General features: G+C 41.7%; 2 protein-coding genes across 6 annotated transcripts in view; one reads left to right on the top strand and one right to left on the bottom strand.

Moving 5' to 3' along the window:
- The first annotated feature begins 370 nt into the window (after window positions 1–370).
- On the top strand, window positions 371–10,508 carry SRSF7 (serine and arginine rich splicing factor 7). 5 transcript variants are annotated; one of them, XR_004959690.1, is made up of 9 exons: window positions 519–635; window positions 1,663–1,843; window positions 2,108–2,284; window positions 3,147–3,221; window positions 3,306–3,416; window positions 4,076–4,129; window positions 5,337–5,372; window positions 9,567–9,645; window positions 10,365–10,508. XR_004959690.1 is itself a non-coding variant. In XM_036263010.1 (8 exons), exons 1-8 carry the CDS (start codon window positions 608–610, stop codon window positions 6,324–6,326), a joined length of 708 nt encoding a protein of 235 aa, XP_036118903.1. In that variant the 5' UTR covers window positions 371–607; the 3' UTR covers window positions 6,327–9,033. The 5 variants fall into 5 exon arrangements, 4 of the variants coding, with proteins under 4 accessions (XP_036118903.1, XP_036118902.1, XP_036118905.1 ...); XM_036263010.1 differs by lacking the exons at window positions 9,567–9,645; window positions 10,365–10,508 and adding an exon at window positions 6,272–9,033 and having other exon boundaries at window positions 371–635; window positions 3,306–3,407; XM_036263009.1 differs by lacking the exons at window positions 9,567–9,645; window positions 10,365–10,508 and adding an exon at window positions 6,272–6,566 and having other exon boundaries at window positions 492–635.
- A 6,355-nt stretch (window positions 10,509–16,863) lies between these two features.
- GALM (galactose mutarotase) overlaps window positions 16,864–25,764 on the bottom strand; it is a 67,634-nt gene continuing 58,733 nt past the window's right edge. The window contains exons 5-7 of the mRNA XM_036263486.1: window positions 20,045–20,186; window positions 18,509–18,683; window positions 16,864–17,900 (exon numbers count right to left, since the gene is read on the bottom strand). Of these exons, the coding sequence (XP_036119379.1) occupies window positions 17,823–17,900; window positions 18,509–18,683; window positions 20,045–20,186 (395 nt within the window). The 3' untranslated portion in view covers window positions 16,864–17,822. The remainder of the gene's footprint in view (window positions 17,901–18,508; window positions 18,684–20,044; window positions 20,187–25,764) is intronic.

Genomic DNA, 25,764 nt, shown 5'->3' with positions numbered 1-25,764 from the left:
CTACTCAGAAAGGAGGGGTTCATGGAGTTCTCACCCTGGCTAAAGTCCCTTTGACGAGCCCCAAAGATCACTGACTGGTAGTCTAGGCTAGGTCCCCCGGCAGAACGGCGGCGACGGCTGCAACATCAGCGGCTAAATTGTACAGCTTTTCATAAGGCCGGTCTCATGCACCTGTAGTAGGATGACTAGAAGCGAGGGTCCCTACAATGGGCAAAATGAAAGGGGGAGGAGGGGAGGGAAGGGAAAGGGGAGGGTACAGGACAAGGGGGAAGGAGGGGGCGGGACACCACGGGGAAGGCCAAGGGTTTACTGAAGAGATTCTGACGTTCCCATGGAAACGTATCCCTCCGCCTGTGATTCGTGTCTTCCCCTCCTCAGTTCCCTCCGCGCCACCACTCTGGTGTTTCCGCCCAGCTCCTTTGTGCCGCGCAGAACGCAGAGTTGGCGCATGCGCAGAGAAACCCAGCCGCCGCATATATAAGCCGGAACCCAGGCTCTTCCTCGTAGTGCCGCTGGGACCGTTGGCGTGCTGAGGCCCCACTGCTTTTGTATTACTCGACTCCTGGGCGCTGCGAGCAGAACGAGCGGAGCTCGCGGGCCGGCCATCATGTCGCGTTACGGGCGGTATGGAGGAGGTGAGCGGCCTGGGCCCAGCGAGGGACGTTGCTGTGGGTGTAGCGAGTATTGCGAGGCCGTGGGGTTGGCGCGGCGGTTGGGAGACGGTTATTCCGCGTGCGTAATGGCGGCTTCGGCGCACACCGCACGAAGCCGGAGGCAGCGGGGGCGGGATAGAGGAGGGAGCCGGGGAGGGCGGGTGCAGGTCTGTGTGGAGTTCTGTGTTAATTCTTGGGCATTTTCGTCTCGCGCACCAGTGCAACTCGGGCCCACGGTCACTGCTTTCCTGTTGCCCTTCTTCGAGCCGCCGGGCCGCCCCCCACACCCCCCCGCCCTCGGCTGCCATTTTGCGCACATTGACGAGCATGGTGGCGCATTTCCCTGGCGCTTTCCCGCCACTTTAGCGGACAGTCTGGTTGCAGCCATAAAATCAAGGGTGAATTTGAGCCTGAACAAAACTGGCAGCTTCGAGCCGCGCTTTCCCGTCATACAGTCGGTCGAACTGCGGAGTGGGTATGGACATAATCTTTTCGTCTGGCGGCTGGTTTCTTTTCTCTTTTAGCTCTTGCGAGCGCGGTTTATGACTGGGGCGGGGAGCTGGAGTCTTAGGCGAGCCTGCGCCCGGGGCGGCTGCCGCGGAGGACGAGAGCCGGCGCAGCCCTGCCTCCGGGTCCGGCCCTCGGCGGGGCCTGCCCGCCGCCGACGCCGCTGCCGCCGCGGGTCCGCGCGCTGCCTGCGCGCCCCGCGCTGACGGGACTCGGGGGCGGGGCCGGGGCGGGGCCCGCCTCCTGCCTCGGGATATCCTACCTCTCATCTCTACCCTGGCTTGGAGGTGTTTCCCCACCAGATTAGAATGTTAAGGACTTTGCCATACGCCTCGCTCTTCAGAAGTGACTTTGCTGGTTTTAAGGCCAAGTGCAATCCTTGATAGAGCACAGAACATGTTTTCTGTGGTGGTAAGGATGGCCTGGTATAAGGCAAAGAATTCATTCAAGCTTGGGTCAAATTTTGCATAACGTGCATTCTTCTATTTGCATTTTCAAACAGAAACCAAGGTGTATGTTGGTAACCTGGGAACTGGTGCTGGCAAAGGAGAGTTAGAAAGGGCTTTCAGTTATTATGGTCCCTTAAGAACTGTGTGGATTGCAAGAAATCCTCCAGGATTTGCCTTTGTGGAATTTGAAGACCCTAGAGATGCAGAAGATGCGGTGCGAGGCTTGGATGGCAAGTAAGTAAGATGCCGGTTATAGAATTTATGTTCACTAGAATAGGCTGGTAGGCTGGGTTCTGAGCTAGGTGCTAAGCTTGGATTTTGTAGTCTGGAGGAAATTGTAAATAGCTTAGTCATTTTATTTAAGAAAGGGAGCAAAGGTTGAGTTGGAAGGGCTTACAAAGATAGTTGAAGCTGTACAAGCAAGGACTAGTTGGAAAGTTCTAAATCTAGAAGTCATACTTTTTTTAGCATTAGAATTTTGTTGCTTCTCTTTTATAGGGTGATTTGTGGTTCCCGAGTGAGGGTTGAATTATCAACAGGCATGCCCCGGAGATCTCGTTTTGATAGACCACCTGCCCGACGTCCCTTTGATCCCAATGATAGATGCTATGAATGTGGCGAAAAGGGACATTATGCTTATGATTGTCATCGCTATAGTCGACGAAGAAGAAGCAGGTATTTATTTTAAAAGAATGGTTGGTATACTAGTTAATCGAGTAATTTTTTTATTAGCAAGGCAGAAAGTATTTTTATATAAACTTGAATGTTAATTGTACAGGTGTATTTTACAATTTTTGTTTAATTAAATCAATGTTAATATATTAATAATCAACCTGGTCAAAACCTTTCAGGTTTCTTCGTTTGAGTCAGTCGCCTTGATTCAGAATGTCACGAGCCTTATGATATGCTGAGGCGCCTTGCAAATCCGACAATTAAGATCCTCCTAGACCTTGAGGTGATCAGCATAAGAGGCCAGATCCCCTCGAGTCATCTACACCTAGCTTCACCTTATTCTTTAAAGGGCAGAAAATTTGAGTCGGTGATCGCCGTAACAGTAAATTTGGCTTACAATTGGGGCCCCCTCCGGTTTAGAAAGAGGAACACCAGATTGACCACATTTCCAACTAGAAAAATCTTCTTGCGTCAATCAAGCCTCACCTGGCTCATTTGGCTGTCAGTTTGATCGTCGTTAGATTGAAGAAAACATCTAGATGCAGCGATCGGCTATAGATACTTCTAGATCGTCTAGATCTACTAGACCATGGGCCAAAGAGGGTCGACCTGCAGACTTGCAAGGTTTATTTTAAATACACATTACAGTGCTTTATATTATGTAATTCTAAGATGTAATTCAGCTTTTAACAAATCTTTTTTTAGGTAGTTTAAAAAAAAATTGGACAACTATAATAGGCCCAGAGTTTATTTCAAAATGAGACACTAAATTTAAATAGTTTTGAGATTTGATTTCAGCAGAGGCACACAAACTGCAAAAACGAGTTACCATCTAACATTTTGTTTTTTCTAACTTGAAAAATAGGTCACGGTCTAGATCACATTCGAGATCGAGAGGTAGGCGATACTCTCGCTCACGAAGCAGGAGCAGGGGAAGGAGGTGAGAGATCTTAATGCAAGTTTTAACAAGCAGTAAAAAACTTTAATTGGAGATGGACCTAAACCTCTTTGATTTGATTTTTAGATCAAGATCAGCATCTCCTCGACGATCAAGATCTGTGTCTCTTCGAAGATCACGATCAGCTTCACTCAGACGGTCTAGGTCTGGTTCTATAAAAGGATCGAGGTATTTCCAGTATGTAACTTTTTTTTCCCCCCCTTATTTGTATTGGGATTGTCACGTCTTAATGACAGTAGTATAGTGTCTTAAGGACATGATTTGGGGTGGTGGGGTGAATTTGAGACCTTGGAAAAGTTGTTTGTAGAGAAGTAGTAGTGTAAATTTGATTGCAGGACTCCCAAGATGTGTATGTCAACCTGATTTGGTTTGTGTGATAAGTGAATGGTCTTAAACTATGAAAGCTTACTGATTAAGAATAAAGTACTACCCGCTTGAGACTTTTTCACTGTGCTTATCACTGGAATAATGGAAATCTCAGTTCAGGGGTTTATGTGATATAGATTTGATTCTTTTAAGATAAAATCAAATCATATCAGTCTTTAAAAACTATCTTTCTCTTGGATACTATATACTTTAATATTAACCTCTGGAACTGTGACAGTTAACCCAGCTCATGGAATGTGAATAGAAGCAAATAATTGAAATGGTGGTTTTTTATTTATTTTATATCAGCTTGTTGAAAATGTAACAGTTTGTTCAGTCTTAGACTGATAAAAGGCAAGAGTTGCATCTTGTTCAGCTTTAGCCTCTATTCCGAGTCTACCTATTAAGGTGCTCGGGGTGTTTAAGGAAAGTATTAGTATGGACTAATTGGTATAATTTTTGTTTTTAAGGTCACGGTCGAGGTCAAGATCAAGATCCAGGTCTCTTTCACGACCAAGAAGCAGGTAGGAGTAGAAATTTGATTATTCTCTTGTAGTTATATGGCACCAATATCCAAAGAGTTCAAAGTATTTTGAATTGTCGAAGTTTCAAGTGTTAATCCTAGGTGGTGAGGGGGAACATAGTACCTTTTTTTTTTTTTTTTTTTTTTTTTTTTAATCCTCATCCGAGGACTTTTTTTTTTTTTTTTTTTTTTGTTCAGGTAGAGTGAGGGAGAGAGAGAAACATCGATGTGAAGGGACACATCGAGTCGTTGCCACCCGCACAACCGACCAGGGCCGGGGACAAACTGCAACCGAGGTACATGCCCTTAGCGGGAACCGAACCCGGGTCTCTCAGGACTGCAAGCTGACGCTCTAACCGCTGAGCCAAACCAGCCAGGGCGATAGTACCTTTTTTTTTTTCTTTTTCCTTTATTGATTTTACAGAGAGAGGAAGTGAGAGGAGAGAGAGAGAACATCGATTGGCTGCCTCCAACATGCCCCTCACTGGGGATCAGGCCTACAACCCAGGCATGTGTCCTGACTGGGAATTGAACCGGTGACCTCTTGGTGCATGGGTCGATGCTCAACCACTGAGCCACACCAGGCAGACCACAGTACCTTATTAATAAACCAAACTTTATTTTATTTTTTTGCATTTATCTTTAAATAGAGTGGGAGGGAGAGAGAGAGAAACATCGATGTGAGACACGTTGACTGACCGCCACCCACACGACCCCAACCGGGGCCAAGGACAAACTGCAATCGAGGTACATGCCCTTAGTAGGAACCGAACCCGGGACTCTGGTCCACCGGCCGAAGCTCTTAACTGCTGAGCCAAACCGGCCAGGGCAATAAACCAAACTTTAGAACTTTATTTTTACATGGCCTATTCTGGCTGAGTTCCTGGACAAGAGAATGTCAAGCTACAGTAAGAAATAAGTTTGTGACTTTGGTGTTATGTTAAGAGGCTCTTGTTAGAACTAACAGGTGTATGGAGAAGCATTTTGAGATAGTTGTGTTTAAGGCAAATAAATCATGATAAAAGTAGTTCATTGTATGAACAATTGTTGGAAGATTGGCTTTTGTTAGCAAAAGCTGTTAAGCTCTTTGTCAGTTGCAGCCTGACATTTTAAGTTCAGGACAGTTGTGGGGTTCGTTTCGTTATTGTGGCTATAAGAAAGGGATTGGGTAGTACTTTATCTTAATAGAATTTTTCATGTTTTGACAGCCGATCAAAGTCCAGATCTCCATCTCCAAAAAGAAGGTAAGCTAAATAATTTGTTGCCAAATTTTAACTGTCAAATACGGCCTCTGCATAATTTGCTTGCTTCCTGCCTACTTTGCAGGCTTTGATTTTGAGCTCTTTGGAGAATTGGTGCTATATATATAAATACTAGATGCTAAGTTTCTTAAAGGATTACTTTTTCTGTGTCAATATCACCTTATACTTTTATTGGAAATATTTAGTCATAAAATGTTAGAAAGATGATTAAGATGTTGGTTGGGTGAACCCTTAATAGTATAATTTTATGTTAAGGAACATGCTTTTCACTCCACATAGCAACCAAAGGTAAAAAAGGAAGTGCTTACATGAAGAAAAGTTTATAGGTTGAAATCTTGCAGCTAAAACCATTAAACTGTCTAATTGCTACTTAATGTTAAAAAAAAAAAAAAAAAAAACCACCCAAAATTCAAATAGTTTTTTTTAACTTAACCATGCAATTTTAGCAAGAAGGGCTATTAAGCCTAATCTCTTTTTTTAAATATGTTTTTATTGATTTTTTAGAGAGAGAGAGAGAGAAACATCGACGTGAGAGAGAAGCATCGATCGGCTGCCTCTTGCACACCCCATCCTGGGGATCGCACCTGCAATCCTGGCACGTGTCCTGACTGGGAATCGAACTGGGACCCAGGAGCTCTCAGTCCATGGGACGACGCTCAAGCCACTGAGCCACAGCAGCTGGCCAATTATTAAGCCTAATCTTAAACCAGGGACAAAGGATTTGTGTATAAATATTCAATTTTTCGATCTCTGTTACAGAAACTTAGTTCCTTTGGCCACCTTTGAATTTATTGAAACTGAGTTTTGCCCTGACATGTTCATGAGAAGAGTAAGTTTCAGTAGAGACTAATGGGTTCCAAACCTAATGTTTTTCTTTTTAGTCGTTCCCCATCAGGAAGTCCACGAAGAAGTGCAAGTCCTGAAAGAGTGGACTGAAGTTCTCAAGTTCACCTTTTAGGGAAAAGTTATTTTGTTTACATTATTATAAGGGATTTGTGATGTTTGTAAAATGTAACCTAGGAAGGGTATTTCAACCATCTAAACACAATCTGGATTATTACTCTGTAAATTCACAGCAGTAAGATAATATAAATTTTTGTTGAATGTATTAACATCTTATGGTTTGAAAATGTGGGTTTTTATTTGGCACATTTAAATAAAATGTTTCTAACTAGATTTTTGATCTGTGTTCAATATTAATACTCACTTGGTAAGTTTCAGTCGTCAACCTTGATATCAACCATATTCGTATAGACCTACATTCAAAGTTGAATGGTGTTAAGTCTTCAACATCATTAACTGTAGTATACATACACTTGGAAAATTCCCTTTTACCTTTAGAGCTTTGGGTAAGAACTCAAGTCCTTCTTAATAGCATGAATGCATTATGACAAGCCCCTGAATCAGTTGGAGTTGGTGTTATATATTATTAGGCTAATGATTTGGTCTGTCAAGGTAGGAGAACCACTGATTTGCCTATAAATAAGAATGACAAGAACCAGAACAGCTTAGTCAAGTAAATGATATAAGAAGTAATTGGACTCAGTGCTCGAGAAACAGGATTATTTTCCGAACGCTATTTAAGTAGTGACTGAAGTCTTCAGGTTATTAGATGGGATGGTATCAAATAGAACTCCCATTTTAGGATGTTTTCGGTGTTAGTTTTCAACAACCAGTTTTGCTACCAACATTTTTGCATGTTTAAGGAATTGTCTAAATTTGGGACAAAACATCATGTAAACCAGCTTTGCAAAATTTTCCAGCCCAGACACGATCCCTTCGAATGGATTGCCTTATTCTGAGCAGATATCTGTTAATTCCCAAGCTAGACTTTTAGTTTTCAACCACCAACATCCTATATCTTATTTTGCCAGGCTGGTGCAAAGTAATACAAGATGTCAATCAGAAATGTTAATGAGATGCAGCTTTGTAAATCGCACCTATATTTAGCAATATCTTATGTAGTTTGTTTTTTGGTAGCCAGTACATTCTTTAGACTTTAAGTATCTTTAGTAGAGCAGTAACAGTTAATTTTGAGTTTCCTGGTCAAGCTTTTACCAGGTGTTCTGTAGCTGTGGTGCAAAAAAGAATGTGATGGAGCAAAAAGAAAGATTAATGCTGGTGGCGCAGGTATCTTGTCCATTTCCTTACACTTAACGAAGTTACTGAATAGCATTGCAATTTGGGAATACTGGTCTGCCTCGATTTAGTCTGATCACTAGTATGTTGGAAGTTTGGATGGATACTTTTTTGGAATTTTGAAAACTGGCTGAATTATGGTTGGTATAAAACTGTAATTGGCAGGTTTATTGCATTTGGTTAGCTTTAATTGTTCTGTATTATATAAAGATAAATTTACTCAACAATAAATCTGCAGAGAACAAACAATCCTGATACTCAATTTTTGGAAGTGGGAGTTCTGAGCCAAGAGTAGGAATCATTTCTGTAGCTTTGGGGTGGATTAATTACTAGCAGTGTCCTCGAGATGAATATGAAAAGGAGAGGTTGGGGCAAAAATGGTTTTGAGAAACAAGCACAAAAAGTTCTATCCTTACGAGAAAGGAAAACCTGGTTATCTAGGCGAATAACTGTTGACTATAATTTGGTACCCCTGTGTTTAGAATACATCTTAAAATGACAAAAGTGTGTAGTGCACTTTTATACTTTAAGCAGTTAGGACTGCTCAAAAGACTATGTGACTGACTTGAAAAGTACTGGTTCAGACTCGAAAATCATTCTAAATTACTAGCTAACAACATAACAGATATACTTTGGACATAGAATCTTATCTGGTCTTCTCATTCATGTATAGAGAGGTAAGTAATGCACTTCACAGTGGTATTTTTCCCTTGGGCTTTGAACTAGGCAAAGTAGCAAGTGAAAGTGATGCTACATCTTGCAGTGTCTATTGAGGACAGAAAATTGGGGGGTCTTGAAATGCCACCAATTTGAGACTTCGTTAAATGAATGGTGGTGTAGGATTGTGATTGTCTTTGTGTAGTCTATCTTGAAGTCTAAAGAAGCATAATGATGTCCAAGATACATTAAACTAGTAGGAATAGGAAGCTGACAAATTGGCAAAGAGTTACCAGAATGAAGGGTAATAGCAAAGAATTTATTAGATCTGGCTTAGTGAGCAACTGCTGCTTAGAGATCTTTGGAACACAGGACTATATAACCTACAAGATGTATACATAATTGTATAGCTGGAAAGATGAAGCAGAGAAGGTCGAAGTTATAAGAAATAGTAGTGGCCTGGCCGGGCTTGGAGTGTTTGGAGTGTGGTGAGAACTGGTGACAAGCCAAAGAAATGGGGCAAAGATACCTATGTATTAAAGTTGTTATATTCAAAATTATTTTCAATAAAGGGGGTAAAAGTACTGGTAAACAGTTTCAAAGCCTGGTAGTTCTTTTTCCCACACTTTAACATGTTTATTGTTACCATTCTAGTAAAAATATCAAAGGACATTGTCACTTAATTCTCACAACAAAATAGTACTGTTAACCCCATCTCACAGAGGATATTGGTAACTTGGCTCAGAGTGATTGGTAACTTAATACTCTGTTAACCTATTAGTAGGTAGGGAAAGTTTGAATTCTACCTATGGTTTTAAACCCCTTACTTTTTAATAAAGTACCTTACTGCTCCTTTAAAACAAAATCACATTATGGAAAAGAATATTTAAAAATATACAACCTATGCTCCTATCCATTGTAGGTTATACTGTTGATAACTTGATGATTTTCTTTCCAGAACTAATGGGAAAAAGATGCTGAATAGAAGGATAATTCTGGAGCATGTGGAATGCAAGTAGCCAGTTAACTTAAGGCCACTTTTCAAACTTAGTGTTTTTCCCTTTTCCCACAGGCCACTGGCTCAACCTATTTTCATTTTATTTTAGACTTAGTAATATATTTGAGGTGTACACAGTGAGAAGACTCCCTAGGCCTGACTGAAAAAGGCAACTATTGTTAATCAGTTATTCAGCCTGATCAAATATACATAGTTATTTTCTCTTTTTTTAACACAAAATATATACACCTTGCTTTTCTCATTTAATACCTTTCATATAAGTAAAATGGCACTTTTGTCTTTTTTTAATGTTGTATATTACTTAGTTGCCTGGATGTTGCAGAATTTATACAGTAAAATTTTGTGCCCCTTCAATGTGCCAGGTACTGCTAGCCTTGGAATACAGAAGTGAACAGTCTATCCTTATGGAGCTTAAAATCTGGAGAGATGAACAGATATCAGGTGGGTAATACTGATAAGTAAAAGAATGAAACGCAGGGTAAGAGGAATTGGGAGCTTGTTGATGTTTTGCCCTAAAGTAGTAGGAATTGTTGGAGAGTAAAGAGATAAATAGGAAGTGAACAGAGGAGAGAGTGGGAAGTGGTGGCACAGGAAAGCAGGCGGATGTAGGGATATACATCATGTAGAACTTTGTATGCCCTAGAAAGGACTCACTTTTTTTCCTCAAGTTTTTTAGCAGAGAGTAACAGGAATTGAATCAGTTCCCTATTGATAGATAGGAGGACTGTTTTTAATTACTACAGCAATGCTGCAGTGAATATTCTTGTATGATACATTGCACAAGTGCTCCTGTATATGTAGGATAATCCTTAGAAGTAGAATTGCTAGATCAAAGAGTATGTATATTTATATTTTTGGTACGTATTGTTAGTTTACTCTTGTGGCAATGTGTAGGAGTGCCCATTTTCCTGTATCATTGCTCATGTGATTCACAATATGTGACTATCGAGCTCGTTGCTTTTTACCAATCTTATGTTGGAAATGGTATCTCAGCATAGACTTTTTTAAAAATTGTAAAATACAGTATTTCCTCCACTCTGGAAACTTGATGTGTTTAAAAGTCTGGTACAGGTAACCCTAATCCTAACCCTCGACACACTGAACTTCTTGCATAGTGGGACACCTATTTACACTGTAATTGCCTGTTTACTTCTCTGCAGGTATACCACTACAAGAACATTGTGACAGCAGGTACCAGGCCTTGTTCCGGTTCCTCGTTGCCTAGCACTTATTATTACTTAAATATTTGGTGAATAAAAAGTGAGTTAATGGATGAATGAATGAATGAATTATAATTTATTAAACCAAGAACATAAAATTTTAACCTCTTCTGTGAGACTTTTATACTCACCATTTCAGTTAAAAGCCCATATTTTCCTATTAGTCTCCTCTCCTATAAGACCTGATTCCTATCTAAATCTGCCTGCAGAGGATTGAGATCCTTAGGCTGCTATTTACAATGCCCAGCTCTACTCTGGAACTCTAGTGCAAGGTTTTTTTCCTTACCTGGATTATGTCAGAGAGTTCTGCTCAGAAAGGGTGTGGGAAATTCTCTGCAGAATGTTTTCTGCAGAAAAGATGTGCAGACTTACCATCCCAAGAGCTGTTGAGCCCAGGTGAGTTGGCCTAACCCATGTAAGGAAGATCAAGTCATTGAACCAACAATGTCTATTTCATATGCCTGTGGTCATATTATCTCCACCTCTAGATTCTATGATTAAAGGGAATCTTAGTGACTAAAGTTTGAAGGTGGCCATGTATGAGCTTATACAAAGATCCTGTTTTTATTTTGGGTTGTAACATATCTTCAGGAAATCTGGATTCCAGAAAATGAATCCTTTCATTGCCAAGGATAAAAAAGTCTGGCTGTAGGGAAAACATATGGCAGAGGTCAAGGCAGCCGGGCCAGTTTATCCCGGTCATGGTCAGGAGGACAGTTACCAGAGTTCCTGGGTTCCTGTTACAAGAACATACTGCTTCCTTTGCCTAAGAATGAATGTGCTATGCCTTAATGTTTGTATTCTTTCAGAGTGCTGGCTATTTGTTAGACCAGGATTCAGGAAATTAGGGCCAGCAGGCCAGATCTGGCCCACTGCTGTTTTCATACAGCTAACGAGCTAAGGTGGTCTTTCCATTTTTTATGGTTGAAAGAAGAAAATAATAATAATCAGGACATGAGGATTATGTGAAAGTCAAACTGCAGCATCCATAAAGTTTTATAGGAACACAATCATACTCATTCATTTACCTAATTATCTATGACTTTTCTCTGTTACAGTGACAAGAGTTCGATAATTGCAATACACTAGGTTCCACAAAGCTTAAAATACTCCCTGGCTCTTTATAGAAAATGTTTGTCAACCCCTGGTTTAGACATGTATCTTCAACTTGTTTACAGTCTTCAAAATAATTATCTCTGAAGATATTGGGTGCCAGGATTATTGATAGGGTTTGTAGGGCCTTACCAAGATGTACTTTTTTTGTTGTTGTTCAGATAGTGGGAGGGAGGGGGAACGATAGAGAAACATCGATGTGAAAGGTACACATCTAGTGATCGCCTCCCACACGACCCAACCAGGCCGGGGACATACTGCAACCGAGGTACATGCCCTTAGCAGGAACCGAACCCCGGTCTCTGGACTGCAGGCTGATGCTCTAACCGCTGAGCAAAACCGGCCAGGGCCCAAGATGTACTTTTGTTGGTCTGGGAAAATTGTTTCTCTGTGACTCAATCTTGAGGAAGTGCTTCATAAAGCTAGGGAGCAAATTCTAGCTGAACATATTCATGCACTTAAATATTGGTGAAACTTATGAGATAATAATGGGGAAAGCTTTTACTCTAGGGCAGTGGTTCTCATTCCTAGTTATATTAGGACCCAAAGAGCTTTAAAACCTAATGAAACCAAAATTGCTGAGGGTGCAGCCTGGGCATTAAAATCCAAAAACCTCCCCTGGTAATTCTTATATAGAACCGGAATTGAAAACTGCTATAGGGGCTGTTAGCCAGCATAGCCTAATTCACTAGTTATTGGATGGATTGGCCTGGTTTATTGCTATTTTAATAAGAAAATTAGCAGCACTCATTTGTGATTCAAAGCAGGGTTCTATTATGTATCTAGGTTTTTCTGATCCTTTCTCTAACCAAATGACCCTATGCTGGAATGGAACCTTTCTATGAAAAAGGCAGAAACTGCATTTTAGTTTATATTAGTACCAGTAAGGTCACTGTGCTCAGGGAAATACTCATCTTAAAAAAAAAAAAAAGAATGTTCTGTTTAGGTAATTTGCAGTATTTACCAGAACTGTTTGGTTATGCCTAACACCAGCGCTACTCCAGACATGGTCTCTGGTCATAATTATCGCTTCAAAGTATCTAAGGCTCTGTTAGGTACATATAATTGTTAAATCTTCTGCTGTGTTAATGCTTTTATCATTATAAAATATCTGTCTAGTCCATTTTGTCTGATGTTAAAATAGCCATTTCAGCTTTCTGATGATTACTGTTTGTATGGTATATTTTTCCATCTGTTTACTTTCAGCTTATTGGTCTATATAGTTAGTTACTAGATCTTGCTTTTTAATTCACTCTGACAAAATGCCTTTTGGGGTGCTGAAACCATCTAGAGTTAATGTAATTGGATTTATAGCCATCATTTTGTTGTTTTCTATATCTCCAGTCTTTTTTTCTCTTCCTTCTTCAACCATCTTCTCTATTAAATATTTTTAGTATATCATTTTAACTTCTTGATTTTCTTTGTACTTTATTTTTGAGTTATTTCCTTAGTTGCAGCTTAATTTATCATAATCTATTTCAGATAAATTATTTTGGTAAAATACAGAAATTTTTCTCCAATGTATTTTCTTTTTCTGAACTTACCTCCCTTGTGCTATATGTATATATGTATTATAAACTCAATCATACTGTGTTGTAATTATAGCTTTATATAATCTGTATCTTTTAAAGAAGAGATGAGAAATACTTTTTTTTAACTCACATATTTATCACTTCTGATTTTTTTATTTTTTTCTTTATTGAATTTAGAGAGAGGAAGGGAGAGAGAAACATCAATGAGAGAGAACATCGACTGGCCACCTCCAGCATGTCCCCCACTGGGGATCAGGCCCACAACCTGAGCATGTGTCCTGACTGGGAACGAACTGGCGACCTCTTGGTGCATGGGTCGACACTCAACCACTGAGCCACATTGGCCGGACTTTTTTACCATGGATTTGAGTTACCATATTAATTTTCTTTCAGCATGAAGGACTTCGTCTAGTGTTTGTTGTAAGACAGGTCTGCTGCAGTGAATTTTCTCTCATTCTTTGTTTCTGAAAATGTTTTTATTTCACTTTCACTTTTTTTTCTTTATTGATTTAGAGGGAGAGGAAAAGAGAGGGAGAGAAAGAGAAACATCGATGAGAGAGAACATCGACTGGCCACCTCCAGCATGTCCCCCACTGGGAATCCGGCCCACAACCTGGGCATGTGCCCTGACTGGGAATCAAACTGGTGACCTTTGGGTGGGTTGATGCTCAACCACTGAGCTACACCGGCTGGGCTCACTTTCACTTTTGAAGGGTAGTTTTGGGTGGTATAGGGTTCCTGGTTTTTAAGCACATTGTGTCATTCTACTGCCTCCTGGACTGCATTGTTAGAGATGAGAAGTCAAATGTTAATTGTATTGATGGTCCCCTGTACTGATGAGTCATTTATCTCTTGCTTTCAGATTTTCTGTTTTTTGAGCATTAAATATGAAGTATCTAGGTTGAGATCTCTTTGTATTTATCCTTGGAGTTTGTTGAGCTTCTTGGATATGTAGATTAATGGTTTTCATAAAATTTGGGAGGATTTTTTTCCCCTCAATTATTTTTTGAAATATTTTCCTACCCATTTTCTCTCCTTTCCTTTTTGTGGGATGTTGTTCCACATGTCTATGAGGTTCTTTTCCATTTTCTTCAATCTCTTTTCACAGTTTTTCAAATTGAATAATTTCTATTAATTTATCCTCAACTTCTTGTTCTTCTGCCATCCTGAATCTGCTTCTGAACCTCTCTAGTGAAGTTCTCATTTGAATTTCACTCGATTCTTTCTCATAATCTCTTTTTAGTATTTTGGTTATTATTTTTAAAATCTTTATTTTTAAGCTCAGCTTTCTAGGTGTTGCCCTGTGTCTGCATAGGTTAATAGTCAGCCACTAACTAGACAGAAACACTGCAACCAGTCAGATTTTTCTCCTCTGCTGATGAATTTGTGTGTAGGTAGACGGTGAATTCAGTATTTAGGCTGTTGTCAAGTCTGTCCTGGCTTTTACTTTTTGCTGAGCCCCTCTTAATTTTCTCTGCACATGCATGCAGCTTCAGAGTTGGCCAGGAGTGTGTGAATAGCTTGGGCCCTTTGTGGTCTCTTCTATGCATGTACACAGCCTGATTTTGCAGAATCTGCTTGCTCCAGCCATGATTGCAACCTCAGGCTAATAGAGCCATTGGCCCTCTGTGCTCCTACTGCTCCAAATTGAGTGAGCTTCCCATGAACCACAGCAACCTGATGGTCCTTATGTTTTGTTTTGCCCTGGCAGAATCTCCACAGTGACTGAGTTGGGAAAATAAGGGGAATGGTAGCAGCCCCAGGCAAGAACGCCAGTTTCCCACTGTTCTACCCAATGTTCAGCAGTTTTTCAAACAGACACATTTCAGATTGTTGTATCTTTTTGGTCAGTTTCCAGAGCAGCACAATTATTTTGTCAATTTTTTCCCCAGCATTATAGTTGCTTTTTTGAAGAGAGGATTTGCTGAGCACCTTACTTGGCTTCAGCTGAAGTGGTACCCAAAGCATTTGAGACTTTAGTTACGATTGGAGTAATTGGATTGGAGAAGTTGGAAGTTGGAGGGATAAGATAAATACCTCACTTGGAAAAGGATGGCACTCCTGTCAAAACTGTTCGAATAGCTCCTTGCAAACTGGAGACCCAGTTATTAGTTACAATGGTTACAACTGATAATGGGACCTGGCTAGGAGACAGGGTTTATGTTGTGTTTCCCTCCTGTCTTCTCCTGGTAGTCGTGTATTTTGTTTTTTTAAGAGAGAGAGGAAGGGAGAGGGAGAGAAAGAGAGAAACATCCATCAGCTGCCTCCTGCACAACCCCCACTGGGGATCGAGCCTGCATCTTAGGCACATGCCCTGACTGGGTCTTGAACCTGAACCTCTCAGTCCATGCAACAATGCCCAATCCACTGAGCCACACCGACCAGGCAGTCCTGTATTTTTTCATGTTCTACTTTTCACAAACTATTTATTTATCGACACTTAACTTCCTTTAATCTGCTGAGGTTGAACTGTCATTGGTCACCTAACACAACAGTTAACCTCCATAGCATGCCATCTTAGTTTAGGCTTTACAGCAGTGTTTGTGCAATTATTTAATATTACATCTTTCTTGTTAGGCACAATGAGTGGGAATTGGGATAATGAAAATCCCACAGCTAATGATAAGAACCTAATGTCCTATGAATTTGAAACAAACAAGATTCCATAGATCATTGAACTGAATCAATGATATGCTTACCTGCGAAGGATCAGAACTCAGAACAATAAAGCACTAATCTGGTTGTGGGTAGGGTAGGGGATGTGTGGTAAGGAAGGCTTTGACTCCTCGGGGCCTGGAGACTTTCTTGGAGGGCAGTGTATGTTACATTTTAGTGAAGCATTTTCAACAAGGATTTAATACTGTAGTTATATGATGTTTTTCTTATTATATACCATATTTGTTCTCACCACCTCACATGAACGAAGTATCCAGTTGTTAGACTGTAAGATGGTTTCTTGCTGACAGCTTCAGTGATTTTATCATAAAATACTACAATTATGCTCACATGTCATACTCCACATGTCTCATACCTATAATGTCTTTCCTCAAGCACATCAAAGTTCTCTCATATGTGTTTTTGCATGAAAAAGAATAGACTGGTTGCCACCACAAAAGACCAGTTTCTCTAAAATTTTACTTGCATCAGACTTAATGGCTTGACAATCAAACTTAATCTCTTTGTCTTTCATAAATACAATTCATTAAAATACCAGTAACTTCTTTCAACTGTCCTAAAGGTGAACATTAGGCTGCTCTAGGCTAGGCTTATTGTAAAAACAATTCTTTTTTCAGAACAAGAAATTGGAATAATGCCTTGTAAATGAGAAAACAGAGGTGAAGTGAAATTAGATTGTTTGCCCAAGTAGTAAATGCCAGAAGCAACGTTAGTACTAGTTCAGGGCTCCCAGCCACATCACAGTGCCATTCTACGTCATCAAATTGCTACTATTAGTCTTGTCCCAGAAAGACTGTGATATCCCAAGTGAACATACTACATCTTAGACATTACCTCTTGATTCCCTTAAAACACCCATCAGAAAACTGCAAAACAGGTACTCAGAAAATCCATGCTGAAATGAACTAAAAAGTAAACACTATCTTTGGTTTATTGTGGTTGCTAATAAAGAGGAAGTATGGGAAGCTCAATAGGCTGCCAGCTAGGTAGCTTTCCTCCAGGAATATGCTGGGGCTTATATTGGAGAGCATAGGAGAATCCAGAACATACCATATACTTGGTCCACGCCTGACAGATTTAAAGGTAAATAAAGAAACGGAGTCTTTGAAGGTGCAGGGTTTTGTTGTTTTTTAATTTCAATTAGTTGCTAGTATATAAGACATTTGTTTAAAAATCACCAACCCAAACCCATCACTGATGATTCACTGTTCAGGAAAAGAGGGAGCCCTCACCTTAGCTACATCACACAACATCTGTTCCAGGTGTGATGTACTATCCTCAGGTAAGGCCCTGTCCTCACACTGACAGCTCCTGCCTCATGGCTTCCTTTCTTCCATACCTTGGCTGAGCTCGGCTTTCTCAGTTCATTTCAAAGTCAGAGAATTAAAATGACAGATTCTTGTGTTTTAAATCATACCACTTCTAGGGCTCAGAGACAGTTAATCAGACTCAGACTAATTAATGTTTTTAGTAAAAGTGAATCTGGGAAGAAAGGCTGACTCTAATAGATAAGGGTCACACCCCTCTTTGTCCATGAGTGATCCTAGTAATGCTCTGGCGGATAGAAGAGCAGCAAAGAAGGGGACTTGAATTCACATGACCTCAAATCCTGGTTAAAATTCTAGCCGTGTGCCTTTAGGGGACTTGAAAACTCCAAGGTGATGCTCAAAGGCAAGGTAGTTTGAGGTAGAGGAGGAAGAAAAAAGGAATGAGAGAGTAGGCTCAAAGGAGGGGTGACAAGTAGAAAAGAAAGAGGCAGGGTAGAGAGATGGAGCCAACAGCACAAAGATCCAGGGGCCATTTCTGGGCCAGGGTTAGGGCTTGGATGATGACTGGTGGTTGGGTCCTCTTAACTAACTACACAGAGAATAGAGCTGGTCATTAGATCTGGCCTGGAGCCAGTCATTGGAAAGCAGATCAGTATTCAGACTGGTTATCATGACAGCTACCATTTGTATAATTTTAATTCATAGGATCACTTAAAGCCTCTAAATCTTCATCTCATCTCTGAAGAGGAGACAGGCTTCCAAAGGGGCTCCTAGCCTGACCCTGGGGTGGGTCATGTCTTCACACTCCCTTAAGCCACAGAAAACTTGAACCAAGTGGTGTGGTCATACTCCTCATCAGGTCTCAGCAGCACAGGAGGGAAGTGGGGCTGTGAAGGGGGAAAAACAGGTTACACCTTGCCAGCCCAGGTTGCACCCTTACCCAGGATTTGGAGTGGTCTTTTCGACCTGCCCTGTGAACCAGATGGCAGTGTAAGAACTGTTTATTACTGGTTGCCAATGAGATAAAAAAATTTTGAGCCAGAATGAAAATCAACTATTTCATTAAGCACACTTTGTCGTAGCAAGACTTTCTAGAAGGAAGCAGTGCGACTTTATATTCTGGTGCAAGCTGCAAGTGTCTTGTCATAGGCGGGCACTTTGCAGAGCATAACTCTAGGAAATACCTAGAAGAGTTACGAAGAAGCAAATAGGAAGAGAAGACATGAAGGATCATCTTAAAAGCATGCTTACAGAAAACAAGTAGGTATTGAGGAACATTACATAATGGCCTTGCAGGTACAAAATAAACTTTTAAAAAAATGTCCATGCCATGTTAGTAGCTTGGCTAAGTGTTTCCTGTGTTTATCATGACTTGGAGAAGAAAACACACATGGACTTCTTAATCACACAGACCTGGCTCAAGTGTCATGGAACTCTGTCAGACAGCGTGACCTTGGACACACCACTACTCTAACAGGCCAGCCTGTAGCTTTACCTGATTGACTGCATCAGGCCAGTTCTGGGTCTCAAGGCAGAAACCGGAGTGTTTGGGATAGACTGCTCCACTCTTGCCCTTCAGCGTGCCGTCCAGGAAGTTGCCCGTGTAAAACTGGAGCCCAGGCTGGGTGGTGTAGACTTCTAGTACCCGCCCGCTTCCAGGATGATGGACCCTGGAAATAAAGCCAAACCACATATAGGTGCAGGGTGGAAAAGCAGGCATGGACAGGAAGAAGCTGGGAAGCAGCTTTGACACAGGAATTAGACCCAGTCACAGGGCCGGGACAAGATATATAGAGGAGACAAAGGAAGAGCATCATGGGAAGTTCTTGTAGGATCCTAGGTGAGGTATTAGCAGATGGTTTGGACAATCCTCAGCAACTTCTCACTCTGAGTTTGGTTTCTCTAGGGAAGGAACCAATGTGTGTGTGTTGGGGGCAGCCAGGTTGGAGAGAGGCAGTTTTAGCGTCTTGGAGAAGCTGGGATTCTTTCTCATAAAGATTTGGAGCTCTCTGCTCAGCCTGGCAAAATGAGCTGTTTTTTGAAAGAAAAGAGAGGCTTTCTTAAACAACACCCTGAGATTAGAGCTGGCTATGCTGGAGTTCCTGCTAGGTTCACTGTTTATTCCCCTTCAAACCAGGCCTCTACAGAAGTGAGCACTTACCTGGTCTGTACTTGGTGTCAAAGGGATAGAGAGGGAGAAAGCCTGGGTCACAGTCTGTCCGAGAAGTAAAACATCCCCACAATGTATAGCCAACCGAGAGGTTCAGGGAAGGAGGTTTGGGAAGAGGAGGGCCAGGGCTGGACTCTGGAGACAAGGCAGGGGTATCCGCAGGGGAGGGCCGTTGTGGGGAGAAATGTGAGTAGTAGGCACAGAGGAGAAAAAGGCTTGAGCTGAAAGAGCACGGCTGGGGCCTTGGTGCTGGGACTCCGAGGGAAAGTTCTCTTTCTTTCAGAGTTTGAATCATTTTCTCTGGATTACTGAAAATCCATTTATTCTACAAACATTTATGGATCACTTTCTAGTGCCAAACATGGCATTAGATGTTAGGTAGAGGCAGGGATTCTCAAAGGTGAGCTGGCAGGAGGGACTTGGGATTTAGTGAGGAGGGGGGTGCACACAGAGCCTCTCAGGGCTGAAGAGCAGCGAGCCTCCAACCTTACATGGATGTGGGCAGGCAAAACTCACAACTCAACAAAGTACAAAGGGCTCTAGGAGTTCAAGGAAGGCAGAAGTGACTTCAGTCAGGAGGAATTAGGGCTTCTAACAAAAAATGGGCCATAAACAACAGGCTGAGATGGAGGGTGGGAGAGAGACATGGGGTGCCAGGCAGGGGCGCAGGGATAATGGCCTGTGGGGGAGGGGCTGAGAAGTTCTGCAGAGCTCACCTGTGGAATATAAGCTTTGAAAAGACATGGGATGTGGGATTTGGTCCTTGTGGCATTGTAAATGGTAGTGATATGGCCAGAGGAAAAGTTCCTCAAATAGGGGTTGCTATCTTTCCTACAGAGGCAGAAAGTGAAAAGTACCTACCGTGCACAAAAATGCTTTTCCTTAGCTCCCTTCAGACAGAAATTGTGGTCAAAGCCACCAATGTGGAACTCCTGCAGGTGTTTGCCAAGCTCCACTGGCTTCCTCAGGTCAAATGCAGTTCCTTGCACTGGAGCGACTTCTCCTGGTGGGAAGAGGCAGAAAAAAGGATGATAAGTGCCCAAATCCAATCTTTATGCATGGTGGTTGCCCTGGTCAGTTTGGCTCAGTGGTTAGAACGTCGGCCTACGGACAAATGAGTCATAGGTTAGATTCCAGTCAAGGGCACATACCTCAGTTGTGGTTCGTCCCTGGCCCTGGTCGTGTCGTGTGGGAGGCAACCAGTCGATGTGTCCCTCTCATGTCGATGTTTCTCTCGCTCTCTCTTTCCCTCTCTCTCCTTACCACTCTATCTAAAGATAAATGGAAAAATATCCTTGGGTGAGGATTTTAAAAAAGAAAATCTTTATGCATGGTGGTCTAAAGACCCACTGGTTCTACCCTCTCAGCCTTCATTTCAATTTGTAAGGAGGAGAATAAATTATTAGATTTTTAAACATAGTAAGATGCTACTGATTGTGAATGAGTGGCCATAACATTCAGAATCATTCACACGTAAAAAAATACAAAAATTGCCCAGCCGGTGTGGCTCAGTAGTTGAGCATCGACCCATGCACCAAGAGATCGCTGGTTTGATTCCCGGTAAGGGCACATGCCCAGGTTGTGGGCCAAATCCCCAGTGAGGGGCATGCAGGAGGTGGCCAATCGATGTTCTGTCTCATCGATGTTTCTCTCTCCCTCTCCTTTCCTCTCTCTCTAAAAAATCAATAAAGAAAAAAAAAATCAAGGAAACACATAATTTCCATTAACGGCTAAATTGGATAAGGGCTGAGGTTGTCCTAACCATTGAGTCAATCACTTTGTTGACATTTTCAGGGCTCATAACCAAGCATTAGCACCTGGCAGTGGCTAACCAGACACTGAAAATGTCCCTGAGATGAGTGATTCTCAAATTATTTGGGGCCAACGGTAGCCATAAGCCATTAGCAACCACCCTTCCCCAATTTCTTCCCTGTAGACACACTCTAAACTGTAGTGGGAGTTGTTAATATCACTGGGATGAATGCGTTAACTGGGACAGTCCAGGGAAGACTGGGAAGTTTGACCACTCTACTATTTGTCAATTTCAGAGTCAATCCTTCGAATGAAAGCTTTCATTTGTGTCTGTAGGATTCCTGGAGGAGTTATAGTATGCAGGCATGGTGTATGTGTAAGCCAGACTCCTCAAGCTCTAAGAGCAGTACTTTTGTGCTTAACAAGGTGGGCATCTTGCAGCCTCTTCACAATGACGGGCAGGCGGGGGATCAGTCCTGAGGGAAAATACTGCAGTGTGGGGCTCCTTAACTCTTAAAGGGCAAAGCATTGAAGGAACATGGACAGGAGCCCTGTCTTGGAGATCATCACACAACCAGTGCCTAGTCAAGAACATCCCTTCTGGTGTTACAGAACTCAAGGGTATTGGGACCAGAAGGGTTTCTCAGAGCTCATGGTCCTCACTGCTCATGTAATGGATAAGAACACTGAGACCCACACAACTAGATATCATCAAACAACCACCTATGATATTGACATGCTGTATTTCATTAATATAAGATACTCACTTTCACATTTTAAAAACTCTGAAATTATGGTTTAACCAGCAGGTTTTTCTTTCTTCATGGATGTAAAAGAATAAATGTTACAATCAATGGCATCTTAGTGTTGATAAAACACGTAAAAACAGTTTGCCACACCTTCCATGCAACTAAAACCCATGAACACATAATCAGGGATTTGAGGGCAAAAAAAAAAGAGAAATCAGAATTGTTTTGTGAGTGATTTCAACTAGACCTTAAAGCAGTGGTTCTCAACCTTCCCAGTGCCACGACCCTTTAAAGCAGTTCCTCATGTTGTGGTGACCCCCAACCATAAAATCATTTTTGTTGCTACTTCATACTGTAATTTTGCTACTGTTAGGAATTACCATCTGAAATATGTTTCTTGATAGTCTTAGGCGACTCCTGTGAAAGTAAACTGGAATTACAACTAAAATAAAGATAAATCATTGGGAAAAACAAACTGAAAAGCAGCTGGAGAGAAACCCTATAACAAGGGATGGAAAGAGGACACCAAATTGAGCCTGGTAGGAACTGCAGAGGCATGAGAGAGTGGGCTGGGAGCCCACGGACAGCAACTGAGGCCTGTTTTGGTTGTTAGTAGTTCCCTCTGAGAAGTCAGGGGTTAAAACCCCAAGCTGGCTCCCCAGCACAGAGTGGAGGCTCCCCAGGACAGACTGTCAGGACAGGGAAAGGTGCCCACATAACACCTGGCTGAGATCACCAGAGCTGAGGCTTGGTCTGGCAAGGAGAGGCGCAGGAAAAAATGGCACCTCCCTGAAGGGCCAGAGCACTAAATCAGCTACAGCCACTCACCTTGGGCTCCGGCAGAGGAAGGGTGGACTGGATTGGAACTGTGTGAAGACAGTCAGGAGTTCATGGCACAAGGGAGTGAGCTGGGAAGGAGACACTGAGAGTTTTATGCTGAATCACTCCCTCATAGGACAGTAGCCATCTTAGTCAAAGAGCCCCATCCCAGAGCCCAGGAAAGAAGCAACAATCCTTCCCTCAGGAATTTACTACCACTAGGCCAGGCGAGAGAAATGCAATTTGAGGCTCATTAAGAGCTAGAAACTACCAGCAAGCAAGGAGGGGAGAAAAAAGCCATTGCCCCACCTGCTGGAAATCCTCTTACTCTGTACACCTGAGGGATTTTCATTCAGCTGAGGACCACAACCTGAGGGCCATCAAGTAACTGAGACAAATAGCCTGCAGGCAAAAGCTAGAGGATAACTGAACCTTTGTTTGGCCTGAAAATCTACCCAGGAAAGTAAGACCTGACGGTGGTGTTTAACGTGAGTTTTCCCATACTCATTCAAACCCAGTAGAGGGAGTCACAATTAGCAAAACACCAACACCCACAAGGAAAATTTGGCAGGCTCCAAAACCCATTGAGACAGCCAAAATAGTGAAACAAAGACAAATTCTAAATGAGAGAACAAGAGAATTTTACAGAAGACATAAATGAAATGGAATTAAGCAAGTTATCAGAGATAGAGTTCAGGGTAATGATTATGAGGAAGCTCAATAGCATGAATAAAGATATAGAAACATTGGAAATCAATTGGACATGAAAAACCACTAAGCGAAAATAAAGAATGACATAACAGAAATAAAGAACACATTGGAAGGAACAATCAGCAGAGTAGAAGAAGCCAAGGATTGGATCGGTGAATTAGAAGACAGGGTAGGAGAAAGTCACAAAATCAGAGAACCAAAAAAAAAACAACAATTTAAAAACAGGAAGACAGGGATTCCAAAATGGCGGCAGAGTGAATAGAAGCTACACAGACAGTTTCCCAGGACCAAACTGGAATTACAACTAAAATAAGGACAAATTGTCAGGAAAAAGCAACAGAAAAGTAGCTTGCGAGGATCATATAACCAGGGACACTGACTCGATCCTGGAAGGATTGCGGAGGTGCGAAAGGGGGGCTGGGATCCCACAGACAGCAGCGACGTTAGCTGTGAGCAGTGCCTTTGGGTTAAACTCCCAAGTGGCTCCACAGCCCAGAGCTGGGACAGATGCTAAAATAGGCATAGCCACTCACCTTGCGCTTCAGCAGAGGGAGGGCGGACTGGACTGGAACTGTGTGGGGACACTTGGGATTTGGAGGGCACTGAGAGCTTTTGCTGAGTTGCAGCCACGCAGGACAGTGGCTATCTTACTCCTTCCCAGGGCTCTGGGGAGAGGCAGCGGCCCCTCCCTTGGAGATTCCACCCCACCCAGGTGGGCCACTGAAATGCAAATTGAGGCTCATTAACAACCAGCATCTGCCCCACCCTCGGGAAATCCCCTTATGCTGAGCACCTGAAGGAGTTTTTCATTCAACTGAGAACTCAAGGCTCTTCAAGTAACTGCTACTGATAGCCTTCAGGCAAAAAGCTAGACGCTAACTGAACCATTCCTGGGCTAGCAACTCTAACCAGGAAAGTAATACTTGACAGTGGTGTTTAACGTGGGTACTCCCTTGCTCATCCAAACCCAGGAGAGGAAGACACAAATAGTAGAACACCAACACCCACAGGGAAAACTTGGCAGGCTCCAAAGCCCACTGTGATAGCCAAAATGGCGAAACACAGAAACAAAAGCCAAATGAAAGAACAAGAGACCTCTACCGAAGATGAGATAAATGTGAAGCAGTTAAGCAAGTTAAAAGAGCTAGAATTCAGAGCCATGATCTTGAAGAAGCTCAACAGCATGAGTAAGGACATCAACACCATGAGTAAAACAGAAATGTTGAAAATCAACCAATTGGAAATTAAAAACCACCAAGAAGAAATGAAGAATGACATATCAGAAATAAAGAACACACTGGAAGTTCTAAACAGCAGAGTAGAGGAAGCTGAGGACCGGATCAGAATTAGAAGACAGGGTAGAAAAAAATCAACCAATTAGAAAACCAAAAGGAAAAAACAATTAAAAAACAGTAAGAGAGCTTAAGAGAACTGTGGGACAACTGGAAACGTAATAATATTCGCATCATAGGAGTCCCCGAAGAAGAAGAAAATGAGCAAGGGTTAGAGAATATACTTGAAGAAATAGTGACAAAACTTCCCTAATTTGGTGAAGGAAGAAGGCATTCAAATTGAAGAAGCACAGAGAGTCCCAAGTAAGAAGAACCCAAACAGGCCCACACCAAGATACATAGTAATCAAAATGCCAAAAGTTAAAGACAAAGAGAGAATCCTAAAAGCAGCAAGACATAAGCAACAGGTTACCTACAAAAGAACCCCCTTAAGGCTATTAGCTGACTTCTCAACAGAAACACTACAGGCCAGAAGGGAGCGGCATGAAGTAATCAAGGTCATGAAAAACAAGGATCTGAATCCAAGACTACTCTATCCAGCAAGGCTGTCTTTCAAAATAGAAGGTCAAATAAAGAGCTTTCCAGACAAAAAAAAAAAAAAGGCTAAGGGAATATATTAGCACCAAACCAGCAAGCACTGCAAGATATGATAAAAGGACTGCTGTAATTAGTAGAAGAAATATGAAGAAAAACAGAACCACACTAAACAAAAATGGCAATAAATAAGTACTTACCAATTATCATCTTAAATGTGAATGGTTTGAATGCTCCGATAAAAAGACACAGAGTAGCTGACTGGATAAAAAAGCATGACTCACATATATGTTGTTTACAAGAAACCCACCTCACAACAAAAGACTCACATAGGTTGAAAGTGAAGGAAAAAAATCTTTCAAGCAAATGGAAAGCTAAAAAAAAAAACCAAAAAAAAAAACCTGGGGTAGCAATACTCATATATGATAAAGTAGATTTCAAAGTGAAGGTCATAACTAGAGAGAAAGAAGGCCACTACATAATATTAAAAGGATCTATCCAACAGGAAGATATAACCTTAGTAAACATATATGCACCCAATTTAGGAGCACCAACATATATTAAAAATCTTTTGGAGGACTTCAAAGGAGAAATCAACAGCAATACAATCATAGCAGGGGACTTCAAAACCCTGCTGACATCACTGGATAGATCTTCTAGACAAAAAATTAACAAGGAAACACAGACTCTAAATGGAGCGCTAGATCAAATGGATTTAATAAAT

This window comes from Molossus molossus, unplaced genomic scaffold (assembly GCF_014108415.1).
Source record: "Molossus molossus isolate mMolMol1 unplaced genomic scaffold, mMolMol1.p scaffold_m16_p_15, whole genome shotgun sequence".
Classification (NCBI taxonomy): domain Eukaryota; kingdom Metazoa; phylum Chordata; class Mammalia; order Chiroptera; family Molossidae; genus Molossus; species Molossus molossus.
This window is presented reverse-complemented; position numbering and strand designations above follow the sequence as displayed.